General features: G+C 43.0%; 5 protein-coding genes across 5 annotated transcripts; 2 read left to right on the forward strand and 3 right to left on the reverse strand.

Annotated features, from left to right (window-relative positions):
* Positions 1 to 13: 13 nt before the first annotated feature.
* Positions 14 to 2,276, forward strand: EJ05DRAFT_479332 (amidase). Its single transcript, XM_033744654.1, has 3 exons — positions 14 to 599; positions 689 to 1,103; positions 1,158 to 2,276. The coding sequence occupies exons 1-3, from the start codon at positions 294 to 296 to the stop codon at positions 2,105 to 2,107; spliced, it is 1,671 nt and encodes a 556-aa protein (XP_033597376.1). The 5' UTR covers positions 14 to 293; the 3' UTR covers positions 2,108 to 2,276.
* Positions 2,277 to 3,017: 741 nt separating this feature from the next.
* EJ05DRAFT_489057 (uncharacterized protein) lies at positions 3,018 to 4,031 on the reverse strand (the record flags this gene model as incomplete). Its single annotated transcript, XM_033745761.1, has 1 exon — positions 3,018 to 4,031. The coding sequence occupies one exon, from the start codon at positions 4,029 to 4,031 to the stop codon at positions 3,018 to 3,020; it is 1,014 nt and encodes a 337-aa protein (XP_033597377.1).
* A 994-nt stretch (positions 4,032 to 5,025) lies between these two features.
* On the forward strand, positions 5,026 to 6,138 carry EJ05DRAFT_503866 (uncharacterized protein; the record flags this gene model as incomplete). The annotated part of the gene is made up of 2 exons (XM_033747486.1): positions 5,026 to 5,043; positions 5,098 to 6,138. 2 exons carry the CDS (start codon positions 5,026 to 5,028, stop codon positions 6,136 to 6,138), a joined length of 1,059 nt encoding a protein of 352 aa, XP_033597378.1.
* Positions 6,139 to 7,730: 1,592 nt separating this feature from the next.
* On the reverse strand, positions 7,731 to 9,354 carry EJ05DRAFT_138260 (uncharacterized protein). Its single transcript, XM_033739209.1, has 2 exons — positions 9,092 to 9,354; positions 7,731 to 9,017 (listed from the first exon to the last, which is right to left on the reverse strand). Exons 1-2 carry the CDS (start codon positions 9,177 to 9,179, stop codon positions 7,909 to 7,911), a joined length of 1,197 nt encoding a protein of 398 aa, XP_033597379.1. The 5' UTR covers positions 9,180 to 9,354; the 3' UTR covers positions 7,731 to 7,908.
* Positions 9,355 to 11,912: 2,558 nt separating this feature from the next.
* Positions 11,913 to 12,744, reverse strand: EJ05DRAFT_479334 (uncharacterized protein). Its single transcript, XM_033744655.1, has one exon. The coding sequence runs from the start codon at positions 12,378 to 12,380 to the stop codon at positions 12,048 to 12,050; it is 333 nt and encodes a 110-aa protein (XP_033597380.1). The 5' UTR covers positions 12,381 to 12,744; the 3' UTR covers positions 11,913 to 12,047.
* Positions 12,745 to 25,170: the final 12,426 nt, after the last annotated feature.

Raw genomic sequence — 25,170 nt, forward strand, 5'->3', positions numbered from 1 at the left:
CGTCGTGCCTGCCAACAATTGATATACATATACCTAGTAGGTGCGTACGTCTAGGGCATTAGCATGCTGTCAAGTAGTGGAAATTCCACAGTTCATTCAATCGAAACCTCGAGACGCACCTGAGAGACGGAGGTATATGTACCGTGATAGGAGACCCACCGCCAAGACGCCTTCACACATCGGATCTGCCCCACCATATTCCGACGTCCTATCACCTCCGGAACATTCTGTCCGCCCACGGGAATGCACTCCGCGAGGCACGACCCATCTCCAAAACCCTTTCAGATTGTACTATGACGTCGACGAAGAGAAAGACTAGCAAGCCGAAGAGGCCATGGCAAGACGTTGCGCATGAGGCGCAGCAATACCGTGACAGGACTGTTGCGGCTGTCAGGCCAGAACTCCCTGCACTCCCTAGCCCCTTACCCAGGAATGTCATGGCCATTCCCGGACAGATCTTGAGTCAACGTGAACTGTATATCACGTCTTTGTCTGTATCCTGTCTTCTTGATGCGCTCGCTGGTCGAGGAGTTGAACGTATCACGGCTGTGGATGTCATTAATGCATTCCTGAGGCGCGCAGCCCTAGCACAAAGACTGGTGGGTTTGCCTCAATCTCCCACTGTTCATTGGACTTTCACAATTTGTGGAATACCACTGTCTCCTCTTACTGAAGCTTGATGTGAAAGACGAATTGTGTCACTGAATTGTTGACCACCCGTGCCTTGGGCCGCGCCAAAGAGCTTGATGACTATTTCGAGAAGCACGGCAAAACAGTTGGCCCGCTCCATGGCTTACCCATCTCCGTGAAAGAGCAGATCGGGATGGCAGGTCTCGGGCTCAATGCATCCTTCGTAGCTCTCTGGGATAAAGTAGCAACTGAGGATGCACACGTCCTCCAGATCCTGCACAATGCTGGTGCCATCTTTCATGCTCGAACAGCCGAACCTCAAACGATGATGCATTTAGAGACAAGCTCGAACCTCTACGGTCGCACTGTAAATCCGTACAATAGTGATCTTTCATCTGGGGGAAGTTCTGGTGGTGAAGGTGCATTAGGCGGTCTTGGAGGCACTGTCCTCGGTCTTGGTTCCGATGTAGGAGGTGATTGTGCAGCTCTACTATGAATTAGCACCGTGAGATCTGACATCCTCTTAGGGAGCATCCGATCCCCAGCGGCCAACAATGGCATCTATGGCCTGCGCCCAAGCGCTTTTCGCGTTCCCACCGACGGCTGGTCCTCTGTTGCTTGTGGCGTCGATGAAATTGCCACCGTCATTGGCCCGCTCTCATCATCCCTCTCTGGCATTGAAATTCTCATGCAGACTGTCCTCTCCGCTCGGCCCTGGCTTACTGAGCCGGCACTTATCCCCATGCCCTGGACGCCATTCGCCATTACCGGCCCCCTTAAGATCGCAATCATGTGGCACGACGACGTCGTCCTGCCACACCCACCGATCACACGCGTCCTCAAAAGCATGGCCTCTGCGATGCAAGCCTTAGAGAACGTGACAGTGGTCGACTGGAAACCGTACCTACATGACGAAGCATGGGCAATCGTATCAACGCTATACTACCCGGACGGTGGCGTTGAAGACATCGATATGCTTGAGTCTGCCGACGAGCCCATACTACCCCTCACGAGATGGATCATCCAGGATAATCCCTGTGTCAGGGAGCTCTCAATGCAAGAGCTGAACTATTGGAAAGAGGAGCGCGAAGCATACCGCAAAGAATATGCACAGTATTGGCACGCCACATCACAATCAGACAGCGGCGAGGTCGATGTCATACTCTGCCCCGTCGGCCCTGGATGTGCGCCAAAACATGAGACTGCGAAGTACTGGGGATATACAAGTCAGTGGAACTTACTGGATTATCCTGCAGTGGTGTTTCCGGTTGGGAAAGCAAATAGAGAGGCTGATGAGAAGAAAAGGGATGCGCAATGGCTCTCCGGGCAGGATAAGATGAATTGGGACCTGTACGAGCCGGAGACGTTTGATGGGGTGCCAATTAGTCTACAGCTTGTAGCGAGAAGATGTGAAGATGAGAAGCTACTAGCGGTTGCAAAGTGGTTGCAAGAGAAGTTGGAATTTCCGTTCAGATGATTATGTAACTATCGCTTAAGAGTCTACCATGACCAGAGAGAAACCAGTAATCCCATATCTGATCATAGGGGATCTGCTATTTATTGAAAGACGATCATTGTAAAGCTATATTCCGATCTGTTGGTTTAGTCTCCACATGTGGAGAAAAGCACCCCATGTCAAACTCCGTAATAGATCATTATTAGTATGTTCCAAGCTGCGTCTGCTCAATGTCTATCGGAAGCCGCTAGAGATTGTGTGGTGAAAAGACCGATCCCTCACACGAGTCAAGATCACTGTAGCTTCTACGGTAGTCTAGGTTATGTAGATTATTTAACACTAAACATATATATATAGCAGTGAGAAGAATGATGGTACAGGATAATTAGAAGAATTTGAGACTGTCGCAAATTTTCCAGTGGCATAACGGTGGTGGATTATGCGGAGTTGGAAATACATATTCTAGTAAGAACAGTAGAGACAAAAGATAACAGGTAAAAAACGAGAATAATATAGACGTTTCGATTGTATTATGTATGTATATTATCTAGACTTAGGAGTCTATACTATAGTAACAAGGGTCGAGATAGAAGAGAATAGACGAAAGTCGAGATTTATGTGGAATCTTCTAATAGTTTGAGACATATACATCACAGAGATAGGAACATATATTATAGTAATAAGGGTAGAGATGAAAGAGAAGAGGAGAAAGTCAGGATTATTACGGAATACTTAGATGCTTCAAATATACAGATCAATATTACTACAAACGTGCTGTTAAAGCTCAACGGGCTTTGATTCTGCACAACGCCCTGCCTCTCTAGGCTTGCTTAGTGCTCGCTGTATTACATGAACGAAAGAATTACAAAGAGGCCCCTCCCATGCATTACAAGCCCGTCTAAAGTGATACTGAGAACTTTGATTCCCAGCATCATCCTCTCCGCCTGGCCACTCCACTCCCTTCTGATCCTTCTTCCTCCTCCTCTCCTCCAAAGGCCTCCTCGTTCCTCCTCTTTCGAATGGCCAAGGTGGCCATCCGCCGCCTCACCAACCCAACCTCCAACTTGGCTGTCGCCATGTCGGCACGCTTCCTGTACATTTCGGCCCTGTGGGCCTTGAACGAAACCGACCCTGGCGCAAACGTCTCTGCCTTGAGGCCAGCTGACAGGCCGAGGTTCTTGTCTGCCTCTGCCTGCCAGGAGAACTGTTCCTCTTCCAACTTGAGGATTCTGTCCATGTCTAAGATGTCATCCTCATCCATGTATTCGTCCAAGCCAGGGAATTCTCGCTCGTGTGTGCCATATTTTCCAGCGCAGTATGTTGGTCCTAAGGGAAGCGTTGTGGACTGGGATTGACGTATATTGGCGTGGCTGTTTCCCTGTGATGTGTTCCCATATTCCAGGGCTTGGTCATTGTTTTCTTCGTTGTCATCATCGCCGTCATGGATGGCTATCGTTCCGTCTCCCCTATCGACGCCTCCCTGATCAGCTTCAGTATGGTCCTCCTCATCGCTCTCCTCTTTCTGCTCATTATCACTCGACTCCGGAATCGTATCCGGATCATCCTCAGAGTCTTCGCTATGCACCTCTAGCTCTTCATTGGGACCAATACTCGCGTAAATACGATATCCCGCTCGTACATCCTCCGGAGAAACGGCGAATTCTCTTGTCTGGATACGTTGGATACCCGCGGGACTGTTCAGTCTGCCCTCATGTTCGAGGCGCTCAATTGCGCGTCGAGTAGACCATTGAGCCAAGATCTCTTTCTGTGCGTCATGAGGGACTTCGCATTCTCGTGCAAACTCTAAAAGTGCGTCGAGGAGGACCTTCGTCCAGTCAGAAGGCGCTAGCACTGGCTTATTTAGCCATTCCTGCTCCGTTCCACTGTAAAGAAGCATTCGATGAGCTTTTCGGGGGGCGGCCTCGTACGGGAAGAAATCATGCATGGTGTCGAGATCCCATAGTACGCATAGTCTGTCAATTTGCGCCTGTCGTTCGTCTCTCCTGCGATGCATATATAGAGGCATTTCAAGAGCTGGATTTGAATGGTGTAGAAGCAGAGCTGAATATACATGTAAGTATCTATGGAACACAAGTTCTCGAAGGAATCGGACACTTAGACTTTCTCAAAGGAAAATGTTGTTAAAAGACCAGAGCAATGGTAAAGTCTCGGTGATGGCACAGTAATGATGATAATCTATGTTTGATTTAGCAGTGTCGCAGATGAATGCATGCTTGAATGGAGCTACCTTACCCGTCTAACAGACTTTTACGGGCGAAAGACAAATTCTAGCACTAGAATTAAGTCGATAGTAACGTGTAGTAGTTGGCGTTAGCTTAGAGACTATGGACGTCTAGCTGTTAATGTCGAGATATAGATCGTCAAAGTGTCGTTTAAAAGGGCATCTAGACGCGGTTGTAGTCGTGCTATAAGGTAACCAGGCCCCTGTTCTGTACACACGTAGATTCAGTTCTCAACACTCGGCTATGCTAGCTTTTCACTCCTTGTTTTCACTGCGCTAGAACTCCGGATAACTATCCAAGGCACATCATCTGTCACGGTAACCGGGGACATATATTGCCGAGACAGGCTTGCACATATAGAGCTCCATAGCTAGAAATACTCTGCCTTCCCTCTCTTCTTTTTCCTTGTCTTCAACACTCGTCTGAAACTCTTAGTATCAATAAGTGGACTTCTTTGTTTACTTAAGAGGAATACTTCTTCTCCTTGTCTTTCTTTCCCACTCTATGCCTTCACGGCATACCTGAGTTCCTGAGGTTGCGAATACATATACTTTCCCCTCTGTTTACTGGTGCTCTTCATAACATACCTGGTGCTCCCATTGTGGATATAGTGCTACCAGTTACCATATTATCCTCCGAAAGTCACTGCTCGATCTCACACAGCAAAACACTTTGTAACGTATTCACGGCTTCGAAATGGTATCCACACGATCAGTAAGTGACTAAGAACAGCCTAATATTTTATCACCACTAACAGGCATCAACAAGAAGATCCTTGAAGCCTCCGGATCGGATCGAAATGCCACCAAGGCCGAGACTTCGGAGAAGAGGACCGTCGAAGACGGCCGAGCAAGCAAGTCTAGCGAAGCAGAAAAGGAGGGCTTGATCCAGCAGATCTTGGACTCTTGGAGCTACTCTATCGATGACCTAGAAGCATGGCTTCCACAGTACGAAGCTCCCAAAAGAGCCCACCAGTGGGAAACAAAGCTCCTACACGAACTAGTCTACATCGCTAGTCTTCACAACCCTGTGGTCGCCCGAGAACACATCATCACCCAGCGGAAACTGCGAATTTGCCGACGCCGCACAGCCTCAGGTCAAACAAGACCATATGACAACGAGCAAGTCACCGAAACCGATGTTGTCGATGCTTGCTTAGCCATCGCACAAGCGCCCGGTGCTGCCAGGCCCGATCCAGAAGACCTCGAGCAACTCGCCGGCTTCGACGAGACCCGTTCGAGCTCTGAGCTTTACGATGATGGAGACGTAGACGCCGAAGAAGCCAACGCCATAGGTCACAGCGGCATCAACCAAAACCCAGTACTTGCCACCACCGAGAACAATTCTCCCCCTCACCGACCCGCCCGTCATCCCGCGCGGCTCCCTGTGTTTCGCCGCCCGGTCAATACCGTATCTCGGTCTCGTGCCAGCTCCCCACAGACCTACGTGGCGGGCCAAGTCATGACCAAGGCACGCCGTCTCAGTGATATCACGCTGGACGAAACCATCTCGCAGCTCGACCTCATGGAGCTGGAGCACCACCTGGACGCGGTTGAGGCTGACGAGGTCGACAAAGGCATGGTGCAATGCTATAAGGTGCAGTGCCACCGGTCGGAGCGCAATGCCATCGCGGCGGTGAGAGCTGGGCAAGTACCAAACGCGCACATGTCTAGGTCGCTGGAGTATACCGCTCGTGCTGAGGAGAGGGAAGCTTACCGTCGCCAGAGGCGGGTTGATCACTATAGGCGGATTTTGGAGATTAGGAAGAGGAAGCAGGCAGATGAGGTTGCGCGCCAGAGAAGGAGATAGACTGGTGGTTTCTCTACGGTATGATGACTGTCTCTTCCTGTATCGATAGAGCATTTCTAAGTTCATGGGTCTAGATAGACCTTGATGTATCGTGTACCACTACAAGAGCTCAATAAACTTCATCCAAGGCGTTAGTATATAGTTTCTTCATGGTATAATGTTCTACTATTCGCGTAGCTATAAATGCGTAATATATCAATGGGTAAGAGAAGATATATAGATATCCTACTCTCATAGAATAACTTCTTAAAGATAAACATCTAATAAATGTAGCCAAGTTTAGAACTATAGTAGTTCTCTTACCTATATACCTTCTAGAGTTTATGACACGGTAATCACCGTGACACGACATAGCTGGCGATACCAAAGGAGACAGTTACGGCAGGAACTGCCAGATACTGTCTGTTTATCATATGAGAAGATAAGGAGATACCTAGCTTTACTCAATTAATACGATATCCATGACTTGACATAATCTGACCTTAGCATCTTGGTAGCTAAAAGTAAACTAGGAGCTCGTCATTATTTGAAAAGACAGCACTAGTCAAGCACCGATACTAATAGCGCCTGAAACGTAATAGCCTACTAAAGTCTAAACCTCATCTGACCCGCGAGTAATACCTAAGACGCTTCTGTAACCTCAGCTTAAAAGGCTTACGGATATGTGGAAGAAGGGGAGACCCGAAGGACAGTAATCTACGGATCCTAGTAAATAGACGTCAAATAAGAGATAAACATGGTATCTCAATCGTGCCAGCCCATAAATAACGCCCAAGGAAAGGGAGTGGAGGCACTTGCACGCATAGCGCTACATACCTCTGCACCACTACCTAAAAGGGATCCAAACTCATGTCGATATAATTATCCTCCTATGACACGCCGCCAATAGGACTTCGTCCGGTGTTTAGGCATCGCGCTATATGTATGTACCATAAATCGTACCAGACCTCTCTATTGGCTGTAAGGAAGTCATCGCAGTTCACAGGCGTATATCTGAGCATAACGCGAGCTATGCACTCATACGCGGCCCTGGGTTGTGCACAAATAGCACGAGATAGCAGGGGTAAAAAAGGGAGATTACGTTGTATTCCGGTGCGCTGTGCGCTGTGAGGCCTGCCAAGTAGGTACAGCTACTACAACGCCATAAAAGCACAACTTATTATTTACCATACAATGCCAGACAAAAAACCACCAGTCCCAGACCACATAAAGCAAACAAGCAAACCAGGAAAATTGAAAGATTCGTTTCACGTGACGTATGAGGAAATGGGACGCCGCCAGCACACACTACTCCACAGCCAACCTCTAGTTTCGTGATGCTCTGCAAGAGGATGTAACAGTGTTTCGGCAGACATATAAAGGCTCGGCGTGACACCACGCTTCCATAGCAGGGAGACAGCATTGTGACATGCATGCGTGACCTTGTGCTACTCGTAATACGTGGCCCCGCCAGCCCGCACACACAGACCACCGGTCAGTACCCAGGACGAGCTGACTACAGCACAGTGGTGTAGAACTGGGCAAGGAAGAGACATATTCGACACCCTTCAAGTAACGAAGGAAGGTCCCTATTGCAGCTTCTCTAGCACCAACGGCGTCGAAAGCCCTTGCCAGGCACAAGAAAGGAGACTGTAGTGCAAGGTGAGGCAAGAGGCATGATTCCGGTGCAGTGTATGAGTCGCAAAGGGGAAAGTGCATATATGCTCATGACACGTGAGGCACACAAAACACAGACAAAATGCGCGGGACACAGAACCCCGCACGAGGCGCTCACACTATAACAAAGTCCTTCTCGATAGGTGCTGGTTCCTCTTCGAATAACTCATCAGCAAGTATTCGCGATTGAGTTACCACAGGAGTAGGCTCTGCTTGGGCGTCCTCGGTCCAGATAGGGATGTCCTTTTTCTCTTTCTCGACAGGTTCGTTCTTCTTGGACGCTGGTGAATAGAAATCGAAATCCTTGAACTCCTTGGAGAGGCGGGATGGTTTAGGTGCATTCACAATGACATAGGACTGTGCGTCCAGGCCCGGACCATAGTAATCTGCGGCAGGAAGATCTCCAAGAGCTCTACGGTCTTCGTTCATTGCGTCGACGGAGGCGAAACGTTCCTTGGCGGGCACCTTAGCAGTAAAAGGGTCCTGAGCGGGAGTGTTAGGGTTGAATTCTGAAGAAGTTCTGGTGCTACTGGCTGCGGTGACAGAGGCAATGAAGTCCGGGGGTGGGATGTTTTCTTTTCCGCGATCTTTGGCTTCTTTCTGTAGCCTGGTCTCACAGTCATCGTCGGAGCTGATATCGAGGACACATGCTGAGTGCTCCATCATATTGGTAGCCTCCTCTTCTGCAGTGTCTTCATGAATCTCGAAAAACCAAGATTTTGGCATCGGCTCGTCCACGATAGGCTTTGGCTCGGGGGCTGCCTTGGGGGTATACGTGGGAATCGAACCAGAAAGAGCAGCATCGAGAGAGAATGGTAGTCCAGACTGTGCTTTACGACCAAAGGATGGCGGATCGACGCGGTGGAATGGAGACCCCCCAGTCTTACGACGGGAGAGCAGCCCAACACGTTTATGTTTTGGAGAGCCACGGCTCTGGCTGATTGGAGTGGTATTGGCAGTGACTGGAGAAGAGACGGCATTGCGTGCCATCGAGGACTTAAATTGGCTAGGGGCAGATCGGGCTGAAGATGGTACGGTGGTGAGGGAAAACTTGGAGACCTTCTGAGGAGTACCACCATATGCCTTTGACCGCTTTGAAGGGGAGTTGAAGATTGAAGGATCAATGTTCTCCGAATCAAGATCATCCTCGAACTGCGTGGGGCACCGGCGTTTAGTGGAAGGCGAGAGAGTGACCTTGCCCGACTTGAGGGATGCAGTGACAGCTGTGAAGACGCGAAGTTAGCACTGTCCTGACTCTGCCGTACGAGCTTGCTCTAGAGTCAAGTTTCATGCGTACCATTCTGTCTGTTCTTTGCACTCGCCAGAGAGTGCAACCTAGGGCTGTCAAGGGAGGCGAATGGCTGACGGGGCTGAAGCGTTGCCATTGTAGTAGCGAGTGGGTGAGGTCAAGAAGAAAGAAGATGCAGAGGAATGTCACAACACGCCTCGAGTCGTGTAGAGATCAAGTGGCGTCAATCGTAGCTGTGTCTACGCGTTCAAAGCAGTAAACACGAAAGCGAACGAAGAGGATCCCTAGCAGAGATGACGACAACGATGAAGACGATGAGTATCAAGAAGAAGTGATTGAGACGAGTCCTTGAAGGAATGGAGTAGATTTAAGGGGAGGAGGATATGAGACTCGGAGGACAAGCAAGCCTGGAGAGAGATAGGCGGGAGTAAGTGTGTATTGGTGAACTAGGAGATCCGACAGGGATTGGGCCGGTGAGTAGTGCGAATGAGTCGAAAATGGCTCGAACGCGTAAAGAAAGCGTGGAACCGAACGCGTGAAATAGAAGGGAGCCAAAACCGAAAGATAGAGAGGGACGGAGTGTATATGATGGGTGGAGGGTTGCGGAGAGCGGAAAGGGACCCACGCACCCTTTCGAGTCGCGCGCTGCCCCTCACGTCGTCTCACGTCGTCTCACGTCAACGCGCTGCTCTTCTCTCCCTTGGAAACGATCGACAGTGCAAAGCTTGCGATTCCTGCAGGCTGCAGCGTCTACCTTGTAAATCGTCTGAAAGAAGCAGAAGACGGCGTCGCAAGTGAATGGCAGGTAATAATACCAGAGCTGATCAATTGGCTCTCGTGCACCGGGGGTAGCGTTTCTGCATACACAGGATCGCTACGTGCCCCACCCATTCATCGCGCTAGAGACACGACCACCATACGCGACAACTTCGTGATGATTGGGACCTTGCTACCCTTATTGTTCTCTATCCCTCACCCTGATCCCAATAACCGCTCTATGTCAGCGCCTTCTCGAGTGCATCTTGCTGCCATCGTACAGCCGCGTCTCGCCATTCTAGGCACCACCATCTACACGATCATGGTCCTTCGTTATAGCTGTCATATGGGACGTCCGGTGAGAAGCCTCGCTAGACTGGGCAACGAAGCACGAGTAACCGCCCGAGGCGTATTCTGTGCAGCAACTTGCCGTCTCGACGGACTTAAGCGTAGAATGAACTGTGAGGCAGATTCCCAGGAGCGGCTTTCGTAGTGCATTTAGACTCAGTCCCGTTCCAAGTCGTGTTTCTTCTGGTCGATTCGCTCACGTCCACCACTACGACTCCACGCATAATCTTCTCCCCTACCATCACACACAAGCACGTCTTTGAGATCGACACGGCCTGGCCATATCAGCTCGTCTAAGTAGGAACTGACGTGGTTCTCAGCAAGCCACAGTGCGTTGGCTCTGATGGTTGCCGAGCGAACGAGCGAGCAACAAGATCAGCCATTGGACACAGCCTGGACTACATGACGCGACACCATGATTTAGCATTATTCATACATCCTCAGGTCGGCGGTGGCATGATGTCTCGGCTTGAAGTTGTTTTTCCGTTGATCGCGCGACGAGAAATGTGAAGCCATGCGTTCAATACCATTCGTACCAGAGCGAATGATTCTTGCATGGCTGAAAAGAACTTGGAGCTCGAACTTCCCGCATTGTCTTGCGATGAAGTCGAGAGACCGAATCCGAGACCTCGAGGGGGGCCTAAATTGAGACCACCAGTCGGCAGTCCTGTGTTTCATTTTCAGATGTTTCAAAAGACCAAATTGGGTACCGCAAAGATTCATTTGCAGACCATATCAGCCGGACTTTTTCTCGTGATCAAACATCTCTGCCAATGCTCTCGTGATTGCCTACCAGTAAAGTACAGTTGTTGAGTTACCCCAGGCAAGATGTTAAGATCACACCAAGATCAAACATATACTCGCAATACCAAGCTATCAGGAGCTTGAAAAAGGGTTCAGAGGCCAAATGAGGTTCATTGGTGACGAGCCTATAGTATTTTCCATTTTGGACTCATCTGCCTAACACTTGCACACTAATCGTGAGGTCAGTACAACGGTATTCTTACCTAGGTAGGTACATAGCACCTGATATTAACAACACCTTTAGAAAAAGGTAAATATCACCCTGCGACAGCGTCAAAGCCCATCACACAGACATGCGTCCACGAAATAATTTTTGAAATTTGAGACAAGCCACAGATATGGCGGCGAGACTCTATCGGGCAAACGAAGATGCGACTAATGCCCAGCCAGCCGTGGAGAATAGATTACATACATTCGTGACTGACCGGGTAAGTACCTCTCCAAGATGAAGCTGTCATATCATTGAGGCCTGGGAGTATGATCCAACAGATGGGTGGTGACCACCTACCCGACACTCGACACTCAACCTAGCATATCCATTCACAGCCCTAACACGCATATATATGTATACCAAAATCTCTACCCCATCCGTCTCTCCTAGCATCCTCGATCCAACCAAGCTCGCCAACTCCCTCTCTACTTATGTGCTATCCTATCACAGTAGCTTCATACCATGTCATGTGCCGTGTGCCATCCGTCAACTGGAACAAAGATAATGTCTCCGCCGTGTACCTCTCCACACATTCTTCATCGCCATAATATAATGGCAGTGAGCTTCAGCACACCTTGATCATGCTGTTCATCGGGCAGTCGAGGATTCTTTCGGCGATGATGACCATGATGATACAATGTTGGTTTTTATCTTCATCGCAGACATGTTTCATAACAACGGAATGTGACATATATAGGACGGGCGAGGCATGTGTGAACAAACCTGGGTTCGATACGTTCTTATACTATTGACCTCGTGACAGATGCTGCTATTCAATATGAGTATTTGCATACACATGGTACCATACACATCTCATCTCACAGGTACGCATGCGTGCCGGATACCCTTATACAGAGGCAGTATGCTACATGTTCGTTCAACAGCTCACGGCGCTGAAAGCACGTTGCTGAGACCCTCCTGCATGAAGTTGCCACCAACAAGCTCAAGCTTGTTGTCAGCAGCATATTGCTGAAGATTGAAGGGCGCATGCGCCACAAGCGTGACAGGGTCGATAGGAGTCGGCGTGTAGTTCGGCGGCTGCCTGTACACAAGCAATATATAGCGGTGTTGAGAGACGGAAAGCGGAGTGAGTAGCATGTAGCTTGCCTGCACTTCGGGGTCCGGTCCGGGACAGTCTGGTTGCAAGTCGTAGATTTTGTAATGCAGAAAGTGGAGGAACAGAGGTAGTTCCATGTCTGGCGCGTCAGGGTCGACCATTATATGGGTGTATTTTGTCGTGGCTGGGTCCTGGTGTGCGACTGGCTTGCGGTTGGCTTGGGTGGAATTGTGCGCTTGTTGAGCGTTTCTGTATCAAGGCATCAGGATAGGCTTTGTGTCGCATCTCACTAGTGACAGCAAACGTGTGACCCAGATTCTCTGCTTTACGGCCAAAATACAACACACAACTTTGTTTGCGGGTTGATTTCAGGTACCGTATTCGTGCTTAGCTTACTAGTCTGGAAGGCACGCTTCACAACTCTACAGTGTTCGGGGAGATGCCTGAAGTTAGTCAGTTAACAGGATGGCGATCTGTAAGGCTGACCGCTGCAGACTGGACGGTGGCCACCAGCGTGAGTATGGCGAGGTTAAGCGGGCTTTTCATGATTACGTATCTGCGATTGAGATACCACAGCCCAGACTTATTAACAAGATGCCGCAGGTTGAGCCCCTTTCCCCTCCGTGTCCACAGCATAACACAATTATGTCTTATTCATACGTTCATCAAGCTATTTAGCATTAACTTCCAAGCAGAACATTCGAACCACTCATGACATAATGCATGCATTGAGGCCTTGCCAAAGATAAATCAGCTTGGCATAGCCCTAAATCATCTCCCAGGCGCAGAATTTCGCAATAGCCTCAGAGGATCAGCACAAATACCGTACGTACTTCGCATATGACATTAATTCTCTCTTCGATGACAATGAACAGGTATGCTGTGTCGAGCCTATCGATAACGCTTTCTACACCAGTGCTATAGGTAGTCATATGAGGTCACATGAGTAGCTAAGTCACGTGGTCTAGTCACATGACGCTAGAAGCTTAGTATATATTACTTCTTCTTTCTATATTATTTATAGTTAGAGATAGAAGGAGAAAGATAAATAACTATATTAGTACCTAATTAAAGACTTATTAAGAGTATCTCTATCTCCTTTACTCTATTATAGACCCTTTAGTAGATAATATAGTACCCTCTAAGTACTATACTTAGTATCTAGTAGCTAAAAATTTAAATAATCCACGTTCTCCACCGTATACTCTAGTAAATATTAACTAAGGCTCTTCTTAGAAGTCCCCTTATCTTCTAATTTTACTTATATCTTAAGAATATATAACTACTTAAACTTATATCTAAAAGAGAGCTATAATCTTTAGACCTTAATTAAATTCTAATAAGCTTAAGATAATCATAGTCACGCTTATAATTATAATTAGTATCTACTCTAACCGCTAAACTAACGGAATAAATCCCTTAAACCCTTGTCCTAGTTATCGAGAAGGAATTAATTAGGGCTAAAGCTTCTCTTTCTCCCGAAACGACTAATTTTAATATACTAGGAGGGTTTTCGCCGTTATCTAAATTATTAACCTCCTTCTAGTATACTATATAATCTTATTAATAACCCCCCCTCCGGGATACTATAGCGGGTATTATAGACCCCGTAGAAGGTTAAATAACTTATATAACTAAGGTTAAAGTAGAAAGACCTATCTCTCCCCTAGCTTCGTATTCACAATTAGTACTCTATAAGAATACTTTCCTTATTCTTTATCTAGAAGCATTTATTAAGGAAAATAATCTTCTAGAGAGTATTACTTTCGAAATAGTATTACTAGAAGTAGTTATAATTAAAGTAAGAACGATTTAAGAATATTTATAGTCTAACTTATAGATATAATATAAGAAAGGAGTTATAGAAGCTTTAGATAGGTTATTAAAGAATAATAGCTATCTTACTAACGCGATAAACTTTTAAGCCTTTATTTAGTATTTTAAGAATAGTTATAAGAATAGAGTTATTAGATAGTAGTATAGTTAGATAGAATAATAGGGTGTATTCTATTATAGAACGAATTACTACCAAACCCTTTCGGTAGGAATCTGAGAGTATATATATAAAGAGATGCCGATCTATCTAGCACGTGACTATTTACCGCCCTTTATATTACCTTCTAACTCTATTAGCTAAGGTATATATAGGTTAGGTCCTACCTAAGGCTAAGTTCTAATAATTATCCCTTCCCTCTAGGAAGCTACCCTTAGCGATCTAGATTATTATCTATCTCTATATCCCTATCCTAAGTCTTATAAGACCTTAGTTATTCTCTACGCTTCGTCTTAGATACTTACTAATATTTACTAATCTAAGATTTATATAAGCGTTTTCCTAATAAACTAGATTTTATCTATCTTAACTTCTTATATAGGTAAGATTACCTAATTAGGCCTAGCGTATCACGTAATATAATTAGGTAAGCCTAGGTACTACCTATATTAAAATCTTTTCTTAGAAATATTCCTTTCTTTAAAAAACTTCTTAACTCTTTATAGAGTTTTTTAGATTATTAGATATATTACCCGATCCTTATAGATATAGATTTATATAGATTTACTATAATTTAGTACGATTTACGTAATTTACTAATTTTTATACCGTCCTTAGCTAGTAATAATATAATTTATAATAATCTATATAAATTAATAATAATTATAATATAGTTTCCTAAAATCTCGACGCTCTAAAGTAATTAGTACGGAAATAGACGCCTTTAAATAATCCCTATCTCGTATATATTACTAATATATTAAAAGCTATTAATCTACCCTAACCTAGGCCGGGCTCTAATAATCTAGCTATATATTATTATAGTGTGGTGAGCCATCGCCACGTGTGTCCCTTTTATAAATGGCTATGTTCCTAGTATAGTAGTCGCGACGAACTTACAAGTATCTCTCCTAGGTATTATAAGTTCTCTTTAAACGCACGACTTCTTATTAGTTCTCTTTTATAATAGGACGGGTCTATATAATACTCTTAATTAATTCTTTAATAGCTAAGCCTAATAATTAATACCTATAGAGGCCCATGAACGTAAGAAAAGATTGAATAGTTAAATATTAGTAATAGGGGAAGCGCGCCGAGTAGAATAACCAAGGAAAACGCCCTCCTTAAATATATAATAAAGCTATATAATCGAGCCAGGGACATATATATATAGGGCTATAGGAGCGGCCTTCTATATATACCTCCCCGGCCTATAGAACTACTACCCTTAGTAGTATAGTAACCGTGTAAGAAACCGTATAAAGAACGCCTAAAAGAAAGACCTTAATATGAATAAAATGCGCCCCTAGTAAATCTCTCGGCGCGGGTAAACCTTAGCCCGGATTATTAGTTAAGGGCAGCCCTTAACTAATAATTAGGTAGGTTTTTAGGCGCCTAATCTTAGTACTCGAGGTCGCGAGCCAGCTCCTAAAGAATTATATCGCTTATCTTAGAGAGGTTAGATTCCTCCTCATCAGATAGTTCATTAGGCCTCTCCTATCTATAGAAGTTCTCTTTAATATTATCTAGGCCCGCGTCGGACTCGAATTTCTTAAAATTAATTAGCCGCTTAGCGGCGCGCGCCTTATTAAATTCCTTCTAGAATGACCTATCCCTATAGACTAGCCTTTCCTACCTTACTATTTTCTTAAAGGTCTCTACGAATACCCTCGAGCCCTCCTTAAACCAGGCGTCTACCTTAGCTTTAAGTTATTAAGGACTTACGTTAAGCTACGCAGCTACCTCTTCTTTTATCTCCTAGCTATCCTATCTTTTATAGCCGACTAATACGTTACTAACGGCGTTAAAACTCGGGAGTTAAACTACGGCTAGAAAGGTAAAAGGAATCGCGCCGTATTTATTAGAAAATCCCGATAGAGACGTAGGTCCCGGAGTTAAATTCCTATAAGCTACTATGAGTTATTCCCATGTACCCATTTTAGGCACTTCTATTATTATGTAATTAGGGCTAATCGTAATATACCATGGAAGCATCGTACGTCTTCTACCCTTTACGGGACCCTAGGCGCCGTGTATTATTAGTAGGCTAGAGATACGCACTTTAAGGGACTGGTAGGGGACCGGGATAAAGGGACTAAATCGTTTCTTATCGTCTATATTATAGATCTTATTATTAATAGCCGTAATTATACCGTTTCGATTAACCCCCTCGCGGAGCTTAGTCTTTAACTACTATTCGTTTAAGAACTTATAGGAGCGGGGAATAATTATAGTATAGTCGTTACTTCGTTCGTTATCGAGACTAATACTCCCCTAGATTATATTAAACCCATGTCTATTACTAGGATCGAGGATTCGATTAATGGCGTTATTAAGATACTTAAAACCCGTCTTATCGCCCCTATCCTAGGACTTCGCATAGTACGGGTACGAGATTAGATAGTAGTTAAGATCGGGCCGAAGAGCGATATAGGTAAGCTAGTAAAGTAGGTATTACCTAATAAACTATTAGATATAGGAGTGGTATATAGTTTATAGCTAGCCGTAGTTTAATTTCTTATTAAACATGCGCTAGTAGTACTTATATATATTAAATTCATCCCTCGCGAGTTCTAGAATACTCTTATTAAGTATAGAGGTCGTCTTTTTAAGTAGCTCGAAGAGCCCTTTAATATTAATACTTCCGGTATATTCCTACTCGTTAAAGAGTTACCTACCTATCCTACTATCCTCCTTCTAAATCATAAATGCGATGCTAGTAAGAATGGTTTTAATATTAATAACTTACTTCGGGGTCTCTAGGGCCTAGTAATAATAGATACCTAATGCCTCTATTAGATAAGGTGGCCGCGTGTACTTCGCGAACTAGGTATAGCGGTCCTTATAAACTTTAAGGGCCCCTACGTTATCTCTAAACTTATATACTATTTTAAGTCTCGCTACTAGGTTTAAGTAGAACACGCTAACGAGTATATTATTCTTTCTAGCCACGTCTTAGTAATGCTTATAGTAGACTTTATACGGAATAGCTATATTACCTATCTATACTTTCTAGCGCACTAGTAGGGCCATTCCCTTAATGCTTATGAAATTCTTCTTTAATAATATAGCTACCTTAAAAGTCTTTATTACTAAAGGCGCGTATTAATACTTCTTAGGCTCGTCCTCTTCCTTAACCGATACTATTATCTTAGGGTATAAACTAAGAATAACCGGGGATTATTATATAGGCGCCCCTAGTAATTACTAAGGGCCGGTAGATAAGGCACGTCCGCGAGTGGGTTTTATCGGCGTAGCCATAATAGGTACTAAAGAGGTTCTTATATAGCCCGGTAAGGGATGTACACTAGTAGTAGTAGGAGGAATACTTACTTTAAATAGACGACTAGCTTCGAAGAGACGACGTGCTACTAAACTAGAAGGCGTGCTTCGTGGAGGGGACTTTACCGTAGGCGTTACCTACGCTGGTTTTAGCGACGGTAAGGTCTAAGGCGGAGGTAATATACTTATCTCTTTAATTTATAGGTAGTATTCGACGGGCCTATAAACTATTCTACTTATCCGTAACTATTAACTAGCGGGGATAATAAGTCCTATCTTATTATAGAACGTTAGTTTATTTTATCGGCTAGGGTAGTTCGAGAGTTACTAGAGAGATAGACCGTCCTCGTTACTATCGCTAGCTAGGGCGGCATTAATATTAGAGCTCTAAAGATATGCCTTAATTCCCCTTCCCTTCTATCTCTAGCTAATTTAGAACTATAGGGATACGTTTAACTAGTTCCTTGCTCTCGCCCATGTCCGTATTCATAAGAGCGCTACTAGCTTTTCTATAAAGTTCTATATTTACTAGAGCTATCCGAGGGCGGATTAGAGTAACTAGCCGTCGTTATTAGGGAGGTCTTTTCGCTAGTTTTATAGGATTACATTTTTAGCTTTTAGGATACGGGAGTTAGTATCTCTTCTACGATAAATTATCTCGTAGACTTCTTTCGGAATAGAGGAGTTAATCTTTACCTTACTATACCCTATTACGGCTCCTACTTCCTAGAAGAGGTTAACTATACTACTTAAGAGCTATTCTATAAGGCTAGTAATATAAAGGAGATTATTAAACGTGTCTAGAATATAGTCCTATCGCTCTTACGGGTCCTAGATAGCGATAATTCGGTTAATAGTAGACTTATTTACTTCCGTAGCTTCTATAGTCTATCCGTACGGAGTAGTAGATGGCCTTAATACCACGATAGCCGTTAATAGCCCTACTTTAGTACTCACGACTCTTAACTAGAACCGCGTCTATCTTATTAGTACTTAACGATCTTATAACTCTTTACGGGTAGGCGTTTTCTTTTTTAGCGGGGCCATTATTATTATCGGTTCTATTAGCGAGTTACGTTCTAAGGAGAGATAGTTAAGCGAGGCGGAAGTAGAGAAGAAGGTTTTATTAATTAAGGAGGTATAGAGAGGTATAAGAGAGAAGAGTTATATACTATCTTAAGTTCTCTTTTATGCCTCCTCGAATACTAGGTATATAGTAATTTTTATAAATAATCCTTACTAACGGCCGTAGGCCCGTATACGTGTCGAATCTATGAATAAATATATACTAGATATATAGGAAATCTATGAATAAATGTATCTACCGGGTATATAGCGGAATCTATAAATAAATAGATACCGGGTATATTCTTATCCTTATGAGACTTCCTATAAGTATCTTTTTCTTCTATACCTTCTCCTTCTTTTCTTTCTTATTAGTTTCTAATAGGGCCCGTTCTATAGTAACGAAATGGGCCTTTAATAGGTAGGCTTCGATTACACGACCGGCTTTAATATATAGTAGGTAGAATTCGCGTAAACGCCATTATGTCTTCTTTCGAGCATTACTTACTTTAATAATAAGTTTTATCATTTTATAGTAATAATAGGGTTTATCATCCTCTTTCGATAATAGAGTTCATCGTCCTTTTTCGATAATAGAGTTCATCGTTATAAGACTACTTTTATAAGTATCCCTTCCCTCCTTAAAAAAACTTCTATCCCCTAGAAGAAGATGTTAATTCTAGGGAAACGTAAATATTCTTCTCTATTAAAGTCTTATAGAGTAGGAATTACTACTTCTACCCGGGTTCGTGTGGCGTCGTCGAGGTATTCTATAAGTTATTTATAATAGTTTTCCTTATCGCTACTCTCCTTATTTTCCTCGGTAATTCTTCTAATTAGTAGTCGCGAGAGCTCGTCGTGACTCTCGTTACTTATATTTCTTATAAAATATTTCTTTAATCTATGGCTAGGAAACGTCCCTCTAAGCATGGCTCTATTAAGCTCCGCGAGCTTATAAGTATAATTAAACACGGACTAGATTCTATATGGCCCCCTCTAATACTACCTTAGCTTCCGCTCTATATCCTTCTATTACTACGAGTCGTATAGAAGGATAATTATATTAACTAGTAACGACTCTTAACGAAGGTAATAGTCGTTATTCTATATCTCTCTCGATTCCTTACGCGTTTATATCGCGTGGGTATAGGCCTTCTTAAGATTCTCAGATCTTCTCTTAAGTTATCTAGCTCGAAGAGCGAGTAAGTCGGACGTTAATTATACCTCGTCCTAAGGGAGTATTTAGAGCGACTCGAATTCGACTTTAATAGGCATGATTAGTTTATGGCCGAGCACGAGGTATATGGTACTATACCCTATACTAGCACGTGTCGTTATTCTATCTACCTAGACGACCGTATAGAGGTAGCCGGGCTAGTTCTTAAATCCGCTATTAGTTATCTTCGCGAGAGTATTAGCGAGTAGTATAAAACTTCTCTTAATAATTCTATTTACTTAGGGATTATATATAGATATAACCTTCTAATAAATTCTATAGAGTTAGAGGAGCTCCTCTATAGCACCTATATTTTCTCTACCACCGTTATAGGTGATTTTAGGAATGATTCTATATCTATAGATTATGTTCTTAAAGAGGAACTTTACGATGACTATGGACGTGGCCGCCGTATATATCTCCACCTTAGTCTATCCGCTTAGCTATTCTTATATAGATACTACTTTACTATACCCTATAGAAGGTGGTAGCGTCGTTACGTCTAAGTATATTCTTTACTAAAGAATAGGCGTTATAACGTAGTGGAGCCCTTTATTAAGACCTCCGAGGAGTTTACTTCATTGTTAATATTCGTTATAGGTTTTTATATACTATCGCATGTCTCTATGTATATCTATCTACTAATACTTATCCTTAATCCTTCCGAGGGTCCCTTTACTATCTCTATAATCTATCTCGTCGTGAGTGGTAGTAATTATACACGCCCTAGTATTCGAATCCTTAATTACTCGTATATATTAGCGATACCTATCTCCTCTCTACTAGAGTATTCGGTCACGTATAAGGAACTTTAGGTAGTCGGTTATAAAGGCCTTATATACTCGGTTGGTTAGGTCGGTTAGCCTCTCGAGTATAGTAAGGTACTTTATAATCCTCTACTATTTATCGCTATATTTATCTATTAAGGGAGACTTAATGGCGGTATAGTCGAGTATCTCTATTATATAATCTCTCCCGCTAACGGGCTTAATTAACGACGTCTCTAGCACGTCTATATATAGAGCTATATCTATAAACTCGTCTAGGTTAAAGGTAGAGATATCTAGTGGTTCTTCTCCTTCGTATATCTATAAGATACCGTTAGCGACTATATTACGCTTCCTAGGTACGTGCCTAACTATAAAGTTCTATAGCTAAATCCACGCGAGCCACCTAGTAACGAGCGCCCCTAGTAAGTTAGTTATAGTATGGTTAATTTAAGCGACTAGAGTATTTATATCTATTTCTATAATAAAGTATATACTATAGAGGTATTACTAGAACTTCTATAACGCGTAGAGGAGGGCTCGGTACTCTAGCTTCACGGTGTCGTAGTTTCTCTTAGCTTTTAACTATATTCCTCTATTATACCGCGATAGCTAACGTTTATAATTCTTATTCTTCTATATTAATATAGCTCTCTACCTAACGTTACTAGAGTCTACTACTAGAATTATATCTCCTATATCTATTCTATACCGTAACGTTATTAGTGCGGGAGTAGTAGTTAGAGCTATCTTTAGCGCGTCCATCGAGGTCTACTCCTTAGCTATCTACTACTAGACTAATTTATTCTTTAATAGTATAAATAGCGGCGATATAATAATAGCGTACCCGGGGATCTATATCCGGAAATATATATAAACGCTAAGGAAGGCTCACACATTCGTCGTGTTTTTATAGGGTTTCTAGTCCCTAATAGTAGTAACCTTTTCATTACTCGGTCGCCTCCCTTTAATATCGTAGATATATCCTATAACGTTAGCGGCTTTAATATACTACTAAGTCTTCTTACTACTTAGGGCGTATCCGGCGCGCTCTATATCCGTAAGAACCTTATCCACGTTAATTAAATGTTCTAGAATATACCTACGAATTCTAGGCAGGGCCTCCTTAGAGTTATATTTCGTCGTAGGTCCTTTAATACCTAAGTTATCTAGGAATAGTAGAGCTCTCTCCGGGATATATTCTTATATAATAGTTAATATAATCCTAACGAACTAAGCTACTAAATTAGTGGCCCCTTAAGGTAATATTATTCTATATAGTAATCCTAGGGGCGTTATAAACCCCGTTAAGTCTCGGTAATACTCTACTAATAGAATCTAATCATATTCTAAGAAGAAGTCGGTAAATATTAAGACGGCTATCCCCGTAAAGTACTCCGAGAACTCTTTATACAAGGGCGGCGTGGCCGCATTACGAATAGTAACTCGGTTAATTTCTATCGCCGAATTAATTAACCTATAATCTCGTTCCTTATTAGCTTCCTTCTTCTTTTCCACGAGAAAATAGATATTTTAATAAGGACTACTATAGGGCTCGAGCCTTCCGCTATTAAGACGCTCTTTTAGGATCGTGAGTACCTTCCTATAAAGGGCTCTAGAAATATTAAAGTTCTTAGCCTACTATACCTTATATTCTACCGTTCGGATCTCCTGCGGAGGTGCTACCTCTTTATTAAATTTACTAAGATATAAGAATTCCTATACTAGTACTTCCTCGTGATATAATAAGATTATATATAGTAACTTAAGTTCCGCGGGACGTAGCTCTATTCTAATCTTTAGCTAACTTATACGTAGAGGCGTTAGACGTGTTTCTAGCGGGATAGTTACCCTTTAAGGCTCTATTAGCCTATTAAACGCGTTAAGGCCTAGATAGACGGCTAGAAGAAGTATCTACTATGCGATTACTCGTTCACGCTAGTCTAGATACCCTAATAGATTTCTAGGAACCTTTCGGTAGGCTTCGGAGTTATCCATAGGGTATACTTTAACTCCCTTTCTTTTATACATGGTAGCTATACTAAATCCCTTTAATACCCCGGATAAATACTATCTTTAGAGGCCGGTAGAGCCTACTATAAGCCGTTCTATTATTATACCTTATTTATATATAAAGATAGTATACCTTACCGCCGTAACTAGGGCGGCTAAGTTATCTTTTCTCGATAACTAAGTAATATTTTCAGGCCGGATTTTCTTAGAAAGTAACTCTATATAACTTATTTCTATATCCGTATAAAAATATAGCCTATCCCCTTCGTTAGTAGGTTTACCGGACCCTATTTAGTATGGATTATTAGTTAAGGGTAGCCCTTAACTAATAATCCGGCTTAACTCCGGCTTCTAGCGATATACTCTACTATATAGTTAGTCTCTAGCTACGGAGTTACCCTTCTTCTCTAAGACTAGAATATACTCGTTCGGACTAGTTTCGAAGATTATACGTTCTTATCTATATATAGAGTAGACTATTAAGAGTACTTACCCGGAGGCTAACCTCTATACTATAAGTAAGGCCTATCTAGTATATAGCTCCCCTAGGATAAGGGTATGATTAAGTTTACTATATACGAATATCGAAGTGGCTATAACGATCCGATCTATATAGATAGGGTATTACTATACTATTCCTATAAATAGAGTACTATACTAAGTAGCGCTAACTAAACTCGAGTTCTTTATATATAGTAGAAGCGAAGATATCGCTAGCCTAAGACGCCTTATAGCATCTAGTCGAATACTATTTACCTATACGCCACTATTAAATAGTACTATACTAGTCGCCCTTTTAGGACTAACTTCTATAGGGTATCTCGGACACTTAGCTACTAGCCTTACTATCCCTTTCTTAAGCTAATTAATATCTCATTATATAATAGCCGTCCCCGTGGTATAGAGGGGTACTAATATATTAAGTTTATTTATCTCGGGAGCCATAGTATAGTCGTTTCTTCCTTTCTTCTTAGCTCTCTCTTCTTAAGTCTTATAGACCTCTCTAGCTATAAAGTCGGGGGCGCCCTTCTCGAATACCGTATGATATAAGTCGCTATTAAGGCTTAATAGTTCGCTAATAGTAATGTTTATAGTTATCCCTAGAACGCGTACTAGCTATGCTTCGCTAGCTTCTATACTTAGCCGCTATCCTTTGCGTAGATAGTTATTAAGCTTAACGTCTCGGATACGTGCCTTTTAACTAGGATTTAGGCTATCCCCTTTATCTATCTTATCCTCTAGCGCCGTTAGCTCTTATTTAGACGTTCCCTAGTCGCTACTCTTCTCGCTATCCTTCTATTCCTTAATAATCCTTATGTACTACCCTTTACGTATTCCGTAGAGACGGGCGATCTTTCTTTCCTTAGTATAATTAGGTATACTCTTTATAATCCCCCTTCTAGATATTATAAGTATAGTAGGCTCTTCCAGGGCTATCTCCTTATAGATATATCTATTACTAGCCACGTTAAAGCGTTCGTGGAATTCTATATATCTATCTTTCTTACTCTCGGGCGACGTGACTTCTTCTTCCGAATTACTATCCGCCAAGGCCTAGTAGGGACCCTTTGTAGGTTTTATACTAATACTATATACTAGTACTCTCTATAAAGCGTTAATATTTACTACGGACGTAGAAACCTTTACTCCTCCTCCGTACTAGCTTAGGCCGTTTTAAACTATTACTACGTAGTTCCGGATAGCTTATAGAGTAGCTTATAGCTCTACCGAGAAGGGTAGTAATGGGATTTCTTCTCCGTTCGCCCTAAAACGCCCTTAGAACACTCGTACCCTATTAATATTTAGTAATCCGTCTCTAATATATCCTACTATCTCCGGACATCTATATATTAGGTGATCTCCTCTATATATAATATATATAATCGGTCTTCGAGGCCTATTCTAGGCTATAACGCCTCCTTAGGAGTCTCGGGTAGAGACGTATTCTCTATTCTATATATAATTCTATGGATAAACTTACGTTAGTTCTATAGGTATACCTTATACTTAGGGATATACTAAAAGATTTAGCCTTCGCGCCTACTAGTTAATAATAGCCGAAAGTAGCTTAGGTTCGTACTTCTTAAGGGATAGGAATAAGGGATTAGAGGTAAAGTAGGACTTTATCTTAATTAACGTAAGGTCTAGTTTACTAAATCTCTCTACTATCTCGTTAAACTTATCCGATTCTAGCGCGACGTGTACTATGACTAGAGAGGGGTAGTTAAATTCATTAGTTCTTCTTTCTTCATGTGACTACTCTTCTAAGCCGGTCTTCTTACTCCCTATCTTTAATTTATAGTATATAGCTATAGCTAGCTCTTGTACGGCTAAGTACTTATTAATACGAGCTAGTTCCTTAAGTACTCTAGCCTTTCGTAATACGAAGCCATAGATAATTACCTAGTTATAACTATATGCTTCCATCGTAAGTTAACATTTCTCTATAGCCCGAGCCTTAAGACTATTAGGTAGCCCTTCTAGGAAGAGCTCTATTTATAAATACGAGCTTAGGCTTCCTTTAGCCATAAGTTTCTCTATAATAATACGATACTAGGAGTAGTATATAGAGAGAGAGTAGGATGGGTCTACTTTAACTATTTCCACGTATTTTC

This window comes from Pseudovirgaria hyperparasitica, assembly GCF_010093815.1.
Source record: "Pseudovirgaria hyperparasitica strain CBS 121739 unplaced genomic scaffold EJ05scaffold_15, whole genome shotgun sequence".
In the NCBI taxonomy this organism is placed as follows: Eukaryota; Fungi; Ascomycota; class Dothideomycetes; order Acrospermales; family Acrospermaceae; genus Pseudovirgaria; species Pseudovirgaria hyperparasitica.

Excerpts from the sequence above, each read along its gene's own strand:
- EJ05DRAFT_479332 (XM_033744654.1), top strand. The coding sequence starts at position 294 with ATGACGTCGACGAAGAGAAAGACTAGCAAGCCGAAGAGGCCATGGCAA. Across the intron at positions 600-688 it reads CAGCCCTAGCACAAAGACTG|ACGAATTGTGTCACTGAATT; the intron begins GTGGGTTTGCCT and ends TTGATGTGAAAG. Across the intron at positions 1,104-1,157 it reads TCTTGGTTCCGATGTAGGAG|GGAGCATCCGATCCCCAGCG; the intron begins GTGATTGTGCAG and ends ACATCCTCTTAG.
- EJ05DRAFT_138260 (XM_033739209.1), bottom strand. The coding sequence starts at position 9,179 with ATGGCAACGCTTCAGCCCCGTCAGCCATTCGCCTCCCTTGACAGCCCT. Across the intron at positions 9,018-9,091 it reads TGCAAAGAACAGACAGAATG|CTGTCACTGCATCCCTCAAG; the intron begins GTACGCATGAAA and ends GCGTCTTCACAG.
- EJ05DRAFT_479334 (XM_033744655.1), bottom strand. The coding sequence starts at position 12,380 with ATGGTCGACCCTGACGCGCCAGACATGGAACTACCTCTGTTCCTCCAC.